This window comes from Sorex araneus, chromosome 6 (assembly GCF_027595985.1).
Source record: "Sorex araneus isolate mSorAra2 chromosome 6, mSorAra2.pri, whole genome shotgun sequence".
In the NCBI taxonomy this organism is placed as follows: Eukaryota; Metazoa; Chordata; class Mammalia; order Eulipotyphla; family Soricidae; genus Sorex; species Sorex araneus.
Window position 1 is genome coordinate 153,891,063 of NC_073307.1, and position 12,306 is coordinate 153,903,368.

At 40.5% G+C, this 12,306-nt stretch overlaps 1 protein-coding gene across 1 annotated transcript in view; it reads left to right on the forward strand.

Annotated features, from left to right (window-relative positions):
• Window positions 1-12,306, forward strand: part of LOC101541044 (fatty acid desaturase 2-like protein FADS2B) — a 44,728-nt gene that overhangs the window by 8,632 nt on the left and 23,790 nt on the right. The window contains exon 4 of the mRNA XM_055143763.1: window positions 8,817-8,927. Within this exon, the coding sequence (XP_054999738.1) occupies window positions 8,817-8,927 (111 nt within the window). The remainder of the gene's footprint in view (window positions 1-8,816; window positions 8,928-12,306) is intronic.

Sequence of the window (12,306 nt, forward strand, 5' to 3'; positions counted from 1 at the left end):
AGCCTTGAGGTCTAGCTATTATCTGCACCAAGTTTCAGATGAGCTCACCACGTTGATGAAGGATATTATGTCTGTGTCTTTGGGGGTTGGTTTGCTTTGGGGGTTCTGTTTTGAAATGGAGTCATTGCGTTTATATGTTTGTTGCTGTATCTTTTTTTAAATTATGGTCCGTATAACACGAACCATAATAAAAGCATTTATAGTTTGAGGTATAAAGTTACTAAACCTCACTACCACTAAAGTATCCAAGACTCTCCATCACATGGAGTGACTGCTATTTAAGAAGAATGTTACAAAGAGATGATAAAATCGAGGAACTTTTTGAATCCAAGTAAAAGTTTCTCCAACTCTTAGAGTTGCAATTTCTAAAGGAAAGATAGCAGTTCAATCTGGTAGATACCCAAATATTAATGACAATGATGAAGACCCACAATTACATAGACTTTTACTTTGACGAGCCCCTTTTACACGCTTTCATGGAAAAATGAACTGTAAGCAAAGCACATAACTAACTAACCAAAGGATACCCAGTAGCAGAATTAAGATTCAAAACTCTTATCTTTCTTTACTTTCAGTTTTTGCTTCACTGCTTTCTGCATCACCCTTCCCCACTAAAATGGTTAAGGGAGAAACGAATATCCATAGCACATGCTATAGTTTCCTAGAATGACTGAAGAACATTCAGCTGCATCACTGCATTTAAATTTTAACATAAGGAAAATATAAGAAAATCAACGTGTAAAGAAGCAAATAACATGTTGCACACCTAGCAAGAAATAGTTCAAATTTTTGAAACCATGTCTCATAAGGACCTTTACAATTAATTCTTAAAAACGAAATTTTTCATTTAATGTTGCTACATCTCTTTAAACCCTCAAATGCATTTTGGAGCGCCTTTCTAAATGTTCCATTAAGAAGTAAAGTTTATCCCAATCAAGAATTCTAGTCTCCATGTTGCACAGGTGAAGATATGAAGATTGTGAGAAATTGAATAACCGAAGATCATGAAATATCAATTCATGTATAATGAAGCAAAAACTTTAATACGGACTTTTTTCACACTTTGTTTCCCATGAGGTTGAAGCGATAGGACAGTGGGTAGGATACTTGCCTTACACATGGCTAACTCAGGTTGACCCCTGGGCCCCATAGAGTTTCCCACGCCCCTAGGAGTCATCCCTGAGTGCAAAGTCAGGAGTAAACCTTGAGCACCACCATCTGTGACCCCAAAAAACCATTACAAAAATAACTTAGTTTCCCTTGCTTTCACACTTTTATATGTAAATCCTATTTAAAGAATAGAATTGAAAATCCTTATTTACTAAGCACTGTTCTATATATGGTATGGTGACAATAACAGAGTCCACAAGCACTCAGCAAATTTGAGAAGGAAGATTTTGGTACCTGACACAATTAATTTCTTTTTCCACCAATTCTCACTTCCTCCTATTACTCAGTTTCTCCTTCTCTGAGTAGATGTGTATTTTAATGATTGAAATAACCTTGATTTATAACAGTTATATAGTATATAACTCAGCTTCTGCATATACTATGTATGATCACCCCAAGAAGTCTAGTTTCTGTCCTTCACCATATAATTGACCCTATTTATCTGATTTATCCACCCCTACCTTGATTTAGTTCTTACAACATAAGTTTTTGTGTGCTAGGTTGGTTGTTGGTTTTTTTATCTTTCACATATGAGTAGGGTCATACAGTATTTTTTTCTCTCCATTCGATTTATTTCAGTAAATGCAGAACCCACTAGATCAGTGATTTCCCCTGGGTGCCCTGGAATAATTTGGGTGGCTGGGAAGGGGCAATAGTAGTCTTGAGTGAAATAGGAGATTATTTTGTTATTTGCTTTAAAGAGGGTGGTGTACAAGGGAGGATACTGAGTATTTTTCTGAAAAGAGGGGAAATAGGTGAAATAAGTTTGGGGATCTCTGCAATTCATCCATGTTATTGCTAATGTCAAGGTTCTGTCTTTTTACAGATAAGCAGTTTACCATTTGGCCAGGTGTGTGTGTGTGTGTGTGTGTGTGTGTGTGTGTGTGTTACATCTTTATCCACTCTTCCATAGACTAGCCAGATTCTTCTATCATCTTTCTATCTCTATTCTGCAGAGAGATGAGTATCTTTCCACACATATCCTGATATATTCCCACCAGTGCTGTGAGATACAATGTTATTTTAAGGAGAGTTGACTGTTTCGTGGAAAAATAAGCATGGTCTTATAGTGCCAGATGGAAAATTATGTGTGTCAAGAAGACAAATTCCATAAGAATCCAGAGAACTGGAGGTAGAAAAGCAAAGTAAAGCACATGGATGTGATAAAAGAAGACAGGTAAACAAGGGTGAAATGAAGGCGTTGGAAAGATGTAGGAGTTAAGGTGCTTGTCTTGCATGTGACCAACCCAGATTCAACTCCCTACACTCCACATGGTTCCTGAAGCACCACCAGGAGTGACCCCTAAGCACAGAACTAGAAGTAAGCCCTGAACACCACTGGATAATATCCCACAAAAAAATACATAGTAAAATAAATAAAATCTTGCGCATTTTTTCTAATATACCCATTCTTTCTCCGACTCAGAAAATATGGTGCTTTTCTAACATCAGTTACAGAAATTATGCAAAGCAGTAATTTTCTAGAAGAAGCCCATATGTGTGAGTCCCCAGGCCGTGATTGAAAATGGAGCAAATGGAGGAGCATAATGTAAAACTAGGGGAGAACGGATTAGGATGGCAGGGGGTAGGGGCCTATCCTACCAGTCCAAGGCTGGAAGGAAGGAAGATACGGGTTATGGCTGGGGAAAGTTTGAGTGACACTGCCTTAGAGGATGTGTTAGCCAAGATATCAGCATTCAACTACCTTGAAAATAGCTGACAGACTAAACGAGGCAACTTCTGGAACTGATAAACCTGTAACTTGTTGATGCTTTTGATCTTCCCAAATTAAATGCAGAAAATCATGATTCTGCATTTAATTCTAATTAACAAAGAGGACTTATGATTAAAAAAAAAAAAACCAATCCTTGGAAAAATAGCCTGAACCACCTTACTTCTGGAGAACAAAGTCCAAGCTTAGTTGGTTGTATATTTTTGGCTACAGGAATGCAAAAACACTCATAAAAATTGTTCTCCAAATAGAGAAAGTTCAATAATAATGGGATAATTCAGGAGAATTTTAATAGCCACAGTATTCTATGGCTACTCAAAGTACAGGAAACCTGAGCTTAGGAAATGGTATATGAATCTGGGGAAGTTATTTAAATGCTCTGAGGTTCAGCTGCAACATCTGCAAAATGGAAATGATATCACCCACCTAGCTGGTTTATGGTCTATGAAACTAATGCTTATGAACTGCTTAGCATATTGCCAGAAGCTAAATTAAATCATAGTTATTGTTAGACTTACTGCCAGCAACGGTAACCTCAGAGATGTGATTGTTACTTCCTGTTCACCCTTAGCTTAGAAATCTTGATTATATTTGTTTTCATATGATTGGGACTAGAAAGCCATATGGTAAAGAAGCACCATTCTCTCTAGTGAAAGAGACAGATTTTAATAAGTCAGAGGGTCTGAGATCCAAGAGCTTATTGTACACCTTAAAAGATTTATGAAGATTTTGTACCCTTAAAAGAAAGGTAAACAAAGTACAGTTCCCGTGTGCCAACCTCAAACCCATGACTGCACCTTACAAAAGAAGCCTTGTATTCTAATTTATAGAGAAACCCTTCTCTAAGTCTCCATGCTCTTCGTACAAGGTGAATAATGATGCCTAAGTAGTCTGCCACAGAGAGTCATTAATCCATTCATGTACCAAGTTATTTGAAAACCCTTGTTTGGGCGTCAGCCTAATAATTAAGAGTTCAGAGTTGGGGGGAAAAAACAGGTCTGGTTTGTACCTGGGCTCCACCATTTACCAGGAATGTCCTGAGAAGATTGATAAAGTTTTTGAGCCTTGGTTGCCTTACTGAGGAAGTAAGGATAACAATACCTTCATCTTAGTGCTATTGTGAAAGTCGGTGGAAGTAAAGCAAAGCATTCCCTTTGGTGGTTATCTTAGATTAAATATTTTTTAAATACCCCATATTATTAGTTAGTTCTTCTGAGATGGGTTGTAACTTTCCGCCAAGGAACTTTACTAAGAAAAAAAAAATTAAGTCCGTCATACAAAATTGACACATCAGTGCCATGTTGATCTGATTGCTCTCAAGCTATCTGATTTAAGACAAATGGAACAATGTTAGTAACAAGGGTCTAGACTCAGCTCTGCTCATTTGGAAGAATTCACCCAAAGAAGCCAGAAATCGCCTTTGCATCCAACAAGACAAACCAATTATATAGATTACAACATGCGATGGGATGAAATTTTGCAATTTCAAAATGAGGATTGCAAAGCATTTAATGACAGCAAATAGTACCAATAAATCATATCACATGATAAGTCACAATCCTGAGTAGCTGCAGGACAATTTTTCATAAGGCAATCGTGTGTGGGGCTCCACAAAAGAAGGAAATGCCAACGTGTGATACGTGCATTTGAGCAACGTCTTGAGAACAAAGAAAGCAATTATTATCTGGTGTGTTGGTCAGCCCATTCGTTCCTGTTCTCTGAGCACTGCACTCTCAAAGGTACACTGAGGAATTTACTCTTGCCCCCTCCTGGCTATCCTCACCGGAGCCCCTCAGAGGGGGTGGGTTGAGTTTCCCTCTCCATCCCAAGCAGAACCCCCACAGCTGAAGACCTCTGGAACCCAGCCACAGTCATGCTCAAGGTCCCTCTCCACATGTTCGGACGAGCCTCACTCATGAATGAACTGGCAGAGGAACCCAGGTATGTGGGACCCAGAGCTGAGAACTATAAGCCTGCTCAGATCGAGACTAGGCCTCTTCTGCCCGGATCCCAAATTTTCTAGTAGCTAGGCAGCCACATCCAGAAACTGGCCCCAGCGCCGTGTAATCCCATCAACAGCCAACATCCAGAGACTATAAGACCATGCTCCCGGAAACTTGAACATCTTTTAGCCTAGTTCTCCTTCTCAGAGAACCTGGCAAGCTACCAAGAGTTTTCTGCCCACACGGGAGAGCCTGGTAAACTCCCCGTGGCATATTCATATGCTAAAACCAGTAACAATGATGGGTCTCATTCCCCTGACCCTGAAGAGCCTCCAATGCAGCACCATTGGGAAGGACGAGTAATGAGAGGCTTCTAAAATCTCAGGGCTAGGATGAATGGAGACATTACTGAAACCACTCAAGAAAATGGACTATCAACGGGATGATGATGATGACCATGACAGTCAGGAATCAATCAATGTAGCAGGGGAAGGATAATGAAAATTTAGAGGAAATATAACAAATTGTTTTTCAGTTTTGAGGGGACTTCAGTGTAGTGGAGATAGAATTGTGTTTCCTCACAGAAGAGTTGTGTGAAAATAGTTGTTGCCCGCAGAGGCAGTCAAGAACAAAAGAAAGAGAAGATATGCTCATATAGGATGTGCACAAGTGAGGCGCAAATGTGATTCGTATCATGAGAAAGCCAGAACTGGCATGCTCACTTAGCCACTTCCTTTACTTAGCATGTTATTGGCAAATAGTATGTGCTCAATTAGTGTCAGTGACTGTCGTGGATATACGTGAAGGACAAAAGAAGGAACAGAAAGAGGAGAGAGGAGAAAGAGGAGGAGAAAAGGTTTTGAACACTAAGCTTAATAACAGTTGTCTTCCCTTCCTTCCTCTACACATGACATTTCTCTGCAACAGTTCCCCCCACCTCCCACTGCAATCAGCACAACAAAACTAACCAGGATTTCTCAGCTATTGGTGACAGAAAAGTCATAGAATTTCATCTTACCCAGATTATCAATGTTTCTTAAATTATCTGACTCCCATGTGCTTGAATGTTCAAGGTGGAAGTACTGACAGGTGACAAAGGTCAGAGAGGAGAAGCTGCTTTTCTGAAATGTCAGCCTGTTTTTCATTTCTTTCAAAAATGAAAATTCCAGGAAGCACAGAAAAGGCCAGAATAAGACACTGGAGAAGAGTGGATGGGTTTCTAGGAATCTAGAATTTATCAGTTTTGATATTTGATGAATGAATGAATAAAAGGGGTAGAGGAGAATAAATTGACTTATGGGTGTCTGGCAGAAGTAACTAAATGGTATTATATATTATAATACTAGAAAGTGAGAGATGAGCAGGTTGAGAAAGAGACTGGCTATCTTATCTTTACTACAGAGATGATGGAACCTCCTAGAACCAAGGTGAGATTTATCAGCTAATCTACAGAATGCCTTCCGTGTAGAGTACACTCAGTAAAGTTTGGCACCATCTCTCCTCTGCTTCATTTTACCTTTTCACCTTTCTCTAGCACTTACATAAATGTCCAGGAATGTTGATAGCAGGATCCAGTTTTTGCAAGTTTTTCAAAAGATGATTATCCGGGCTGTGTTAAGAAACTATGTTCCTTCAAAGATTTCCAGAGAGAGAGAGAGTGCCCAAGTTCCTTTGTTATGCCATCCATCACGACAATGTCTAGACTGCCACAGAACAGGCCAAGGCCTGCTATGCTGGAATGCTCTGTAGAGCTTCCGTGTTGGCTGCTCCAGCACGGACCTGTGAAGTGAAGGTTTCCCGTTCCCATGCTGCTCAGAACAGGCTGTGATTACAGGAGCTTGTCGTGGCTCTCTGATTTGGATCCCTTGTGAATTCTTCTATCTGCACCTGCTCCTAAACAACAAACAGAATGTGTTTTCAGGACAGCGACTCCCTGAAAAAAGGCAGTCACCGGATGATTCTTCCTGATTTAGGAAAGCTAAATTTTGGAATCACAGAATGTGACCAGTGTAATTTACTTCTGGAATCATAGAGGTCATCTCTGACCAAAGGGCGAGGGGGCAGAAGCAGCATAGATAGCAGAGGCTTAGACAGGTTCTAAAAGGATACAAAGTCCCTTGTGTATCAATGAATCCAGAAATAGTAAAATGAGTCTGACCAGTTTGAATTTCACTACTCTAATAAAAACTGATTTTGTGTACAAGCACCTCCTTCTAAGTAGTCTTGTATGTACATCTTGGACAGTTGTATTTGCTTTAAGATTTGAGGATGGAGGATTCCTTATATTCACTAAGATAACTAAGATTTTATTATCACATGGGGGATATAGAAATGAAATCTTTATATTGAAGGTAGATAGTTCTTTATATATGGAAGGCAGGTAGTGTATTATAGGTACTGAAAATTAGCTTAAGGATGTTAAGGATAAGAGTCAAGTTAAATTTTCTTACTATTTAAAATAAATTTGTGGATTTACCTGTTAATGACTCCCCCATTAGAAAAGAAAAAATAGAAGCAAGGACTAGGTGACAAAGCAAGGACATTGTCAAGGACATGTCCCTGATTGCTCAGCTGGTCAAACTGGTCAAATCAAGCTAGTCAAGCTTCCCTTCACTGGAAGTTGTCAATCGAGAAATCTGCTCCAAGATCTCCTTCCTGAAAGCCTCATGCAATGACACCCCATGTCAGTGGCTCTGTGTATCTGCCCAGCTACAATCTCAGTGACATTTCTAATCACTCCTCTCTCAACGCCAGAATAGGAGGAAGCCCAGCGTTTTCCTCCAGAAAGAATCCTGGGAAGTGCCTTCCCAGGGAAGGGAAGAACTTCCTTCCAAGTTCAAGTCGAATATAGAAGCCACTGCTCCTTCTCACAGCCAGCTGGAGTTGCTAGCTACTAGTGTGCACCTAAGATGGAAAGATACAGCTGATCACTCTGGTGTGCCTGGCAGTCACAGTTCCCTCTTACCCCCAATCACCATAAATTTTATAGGAACAGTCATGAGGCCCTTTGGTGATAGAGGTGCTTCTGTTTTATTTCATTTGGGGCCCACACCCCTCAATATTCAGAGGTTACTCCTGGCTCTGCCTTCAAGAATCACTCCTAACAGTACTCAGGGGACCATACGGGATGTCGGGGATAGAACCCAGGTTGGCTGCATGCAAAGCAAGCACCCTCTCTGTTGTGCTATCTTGTGGGCCCTGAGTATGTTACTTTAGACCACTCAGAACTCAGAGTCTAGACCTCAAATTCAGATACACATTTGTCTTAAGCTGCATAACAAATGTTAACTGATGTCTAAAGATACAGAGATAGATTGTTTTGGAATCTATACCTGGTGTTACTGAGGAACTACCCTTGGCTCAGGGGCCCCTCTTAGCTTGGTGTTTGGAGGTTCATGCAGTATCAGGGCTTAAACCCAGGACCCCAAAATGCAGACATATGCTCCAGACCTTTAATTTCCCTGACCCTGCCTTGCCTTTCTTTACAAGTGACTCAATTAAAAGGCCCTATTCCCCTGGTCCTTGACCAAGAAATAGGAGAGAGGGGGAGACTGATGAAAGATGCGATGTACAGCGCTAGACTTGCTACTCTGTGTCACCGGAGTGTGTGCAATTTCCACCTGGATCCTATAAGGTTTCATTGTGACCCATAAACTCACATTAACTATTCCTTCAGGTGCTCGGTATAAATCATAGGGATCTTTTCCCATTGCTCAGGGATCACATGCCTGCATGGAACTTGCATGGCGAAGCAAGGGGTTGGGTAAAATCTCCAGGGTGAGCCCTTCAGAGATGGTTCTCAAAGGTAATTTTGATCAATGGACCTACAGCTTCCACCTACAAATAGAAGCATCAGATCCTCAGAGTTCGTGGCTGATGCCATGATGATATGACAGGTAAGAAAAGGGGCATAATAATCTGTGCATCATCGGGTCTTTTCTAAGCCTCTGTACATTTCTCTCTGGTTGCAGGATGTCTTCAGAGCCATGCACCTGGAGAGGGATAAGGTACAGTTGTACCTTAAGCCCCTGCTCATTGGAGAGCTTGCCCCGGAGGAGCCCAACCAGGAGAGAAACAAAAATGTGAGTGAAGTCTGGGACACAAGAATTTGTAGAGGCATGGAGCAGAGTATATACTGGGTCTAGTTCTCATAAGAAACCAACCATCATGCCTGAATAGGCCTTCCTTTGTCTGAATTAGTAGGTACAACATATCTCAAAAGGATGTCATCCTGCTTAAACCCTCAGAACTCCAAAACATCCATGATGATTTTAGAACCACCAAGGCATGAAAGAATGAAACAAAGGAATAAAGTTCCTGGGCCTGCACCAAACAGTAATTTTCTATCTGCAAGCATCTATTTCATGCCAGGCTCCTACACATATAATTTTGTGTGTGTGTGTGTGTGTGTATATGTGTGTGTGTGTGACTGCTTGTAATTATTTGTTTAATGTCTATGTTCTCTGTTACTCTCAATTCCATGACAACAGGGAATGTCTATTTTCTCCTTATTATGCCTGTGTCCTGAGGACTCATTTGCATGAGATCACACATGTGGTTGGAATGGAGTAAATAGTTGTTTAATGAAAGAGGTGACTATATCCTAATCACAGCCCTTTTGATATTTGGGGCAAATATCGTTCAGGGAAAATAACTCTCTGAAAGTCTCCCAGCTGGTGAGTAAAGAATTAGAACTCCAAGTCACTTTTATTTTTGGGGGGGATGGGAGAGTGGATTCCCAAGCAGTACTCAGAGGGCCTAGAAGCCAGTAACAGCAATACTAGGACATACTGGGTTGAATATTCAGGACAAAGGCCTGAGGATATGGTACTTCTCTATCCCAGTAGTGCTAGGCCTTCCAGAGACATACTTTACGTATGTAAATGCTCAGATGACAATGTTCAGATATCTACTGTGGTGCCATGAAAATTGGATGCACCTTAACATCCGTGCTGTCTCTTTAGATCCTTTGTGGTCATACTTCTTAGAAATCTTGACTACTTGATAGTATGTCTTCTAAAGGACAGTGATTCTGTGAGGCCCTACATTTTTCCCTAAGAAAAAGAAAGGCCCACTAGTAACAGATAATCATTCAGATCAGGATTATACCTCAAAGAGTTGGAGCACATGTTTTGCATGCAGAAGGCCCCGGCTGCATGCAAATTCCATGACTGATGTATGCAAATTGATGAATCATGATTCATTTGAATCATGCCAATTCCACTGCATGATTCACTGAACAGCACTAGAAGGGGCCCTTGAGCACAGAACAAAGAGTAACTCCTGAATACCACCAGTTTGGCTCAAAATGATCAAACCAAAGATCACTACTCATTATCTAAAAGATATTGTTCTGAGGATGAAGTTCCACCATAAGTTTTCTTTAGTACATTTATGTGGATATATGCATGTATCTATGCATAGATGTAGTTATACATATATGTGTATATATGTTTATAGGATAGATATTGTGTGAGAAAAATTTGACGTCGTAAAGTATGTCATAAAGTATGATTCTAAGTTACTGACTTGATGATGATTTCATACCAGTCACTTCTGGGTCTTGGTGAATCCTTCCTTTGTACAATGTGGGGTTGCAAAAAATGAACAGTCTGGGTGGCACCATACAGACTTAAAATCATTATGGCCATCAGAATTCCAAATCCCATGGAGACTTAAGAGTTAAGTCCATCCCTATCTTTTCCCAGCAATTGATCCTTTAAATTTTGTATCACTCTGTTTTTTTTTTAAAGAAATATTTTATTGAACCACCGTGAAAACAAGAAAAAAATACAAAGCTTTCAGGTTTAAGTCACAGTCAAATACTGATCAAACCACCATCCCTTCACCAGTGCACCCGTTCTACCACCAAGAACCCCAATACACCCCCCTCCCAACCCACCCCCCATCTAAGTAGCTAATGATATTCCCATTATTCTCTATATATATTGAGTACATTTCATATTTCCATACAGAACTCACTATTATTGATTGGAAATTTTCCCCAACAATCAGGCCTGCTGAATAGGCATCATCTAATAATTTCTCTTCATTGGTAAGAGTGAAGACTTTGAGTCCACGCGGCCGCGATAGCGGCCACGCGGTTTTAGGTTTCTAATATTTTAGCTCAGTTCACAGTCAAAATGGATGGCTGCAAGAATCCGCTCTGGTGCCAAAATGGGTTAGGAGACCTCAGGATCACAGTCAATAGGCGCGGAGGCTCTGCTTCTCGTGCCGCGGCTCTCGGTTCATCTCTGGGCGGAAGGCGCGCCGGGAACACCCTCCCTCCCAGGACCACCTACAGGCTACGTCACTAAAGAGAGTCCTACCTCCTGCTGGAGGGGTCTTAGAGGGTGGCTCTCACCGCGTGGCTGCTGCCGCTGCCGCCATCTTCGCTCAGAAAAATGGGGTGGAGAGGGAAAAAAATCCCTCCCCGGGCTGCACAAGGTTGTAGCTCAGTTCACAGTCAAAATGCATGGCTCAAGCATCCGCTGTGGTGCCAAAATGGGTTAGGAGACCTCAGGATCACAGTCAATAGGCGCGGAGGCTCTGCTTCTCGTGCCGCGGCTCTCGGTTCATGTATCACTCTGTTTTGAAATGCAATCTTTTGGCCTCAAAAATTATGTTTATAATTGAATGTAAACAAAGTAAAAAAGAGAGTAAAGTGAAAATCATCTGCCACACAGGCAGGGTGGGGAGTTGGGGGGTATACTCGGGTTCTTGGTGGTGAAACATGTACACTGATGAAGGGATGGGTGTTTGATTATTGTATGACTGAGACTTAAACCAGAAAGCTTTATAACTGTTCTCACAGTGATTCCATAAAAAATAAATTATGTTTATAGATAAAATTTTCTCAATTTTTCTTAATTCTGAACATTCCTGCTCTCATCCTTATACTCTGGTCATTTTTTCAACTGTCCTAGTCTCAAGTCCATTCTAGTCATTAAACTGAGTTTTCTTTCTCTCAAATTTTCTACTGATTTTCCAATATGATGTGATAAGTCAATAATTGGAAGTCAATGTTAGTATTGTATATACACAGACATACCCACATGCATGATACCTTCACACAGGACTAAGACCTTTTCAATTAGTAGATACACATTAATTCTTTAGGAACTCTGACCTGTTTCTGATTGAACAGAAAAAAAAACCCATGAATCCGTTGAGCAGTTCAATCATTTTTTGATCTAATTAAAGTGAATTCTATTTGTGTACATCATCATCTATGAAAGATCCCTTTGCACATATAAAAATCTGGTGATACAGAAAGCATTTTCTAAACTATACCACTAATTAGAGAGTACATAACCTTGCAAACAACAAAGTTCCCTGAAGAATAGATTTATCAATACCTGAAAATCCTGAAGATGACTTAAAAGGCAACGAAGTGTGTCCCTTTACACTACAATACCTAAAAATGAAAAATTCTATACCAAGATGTGACTCAAGAGGTAG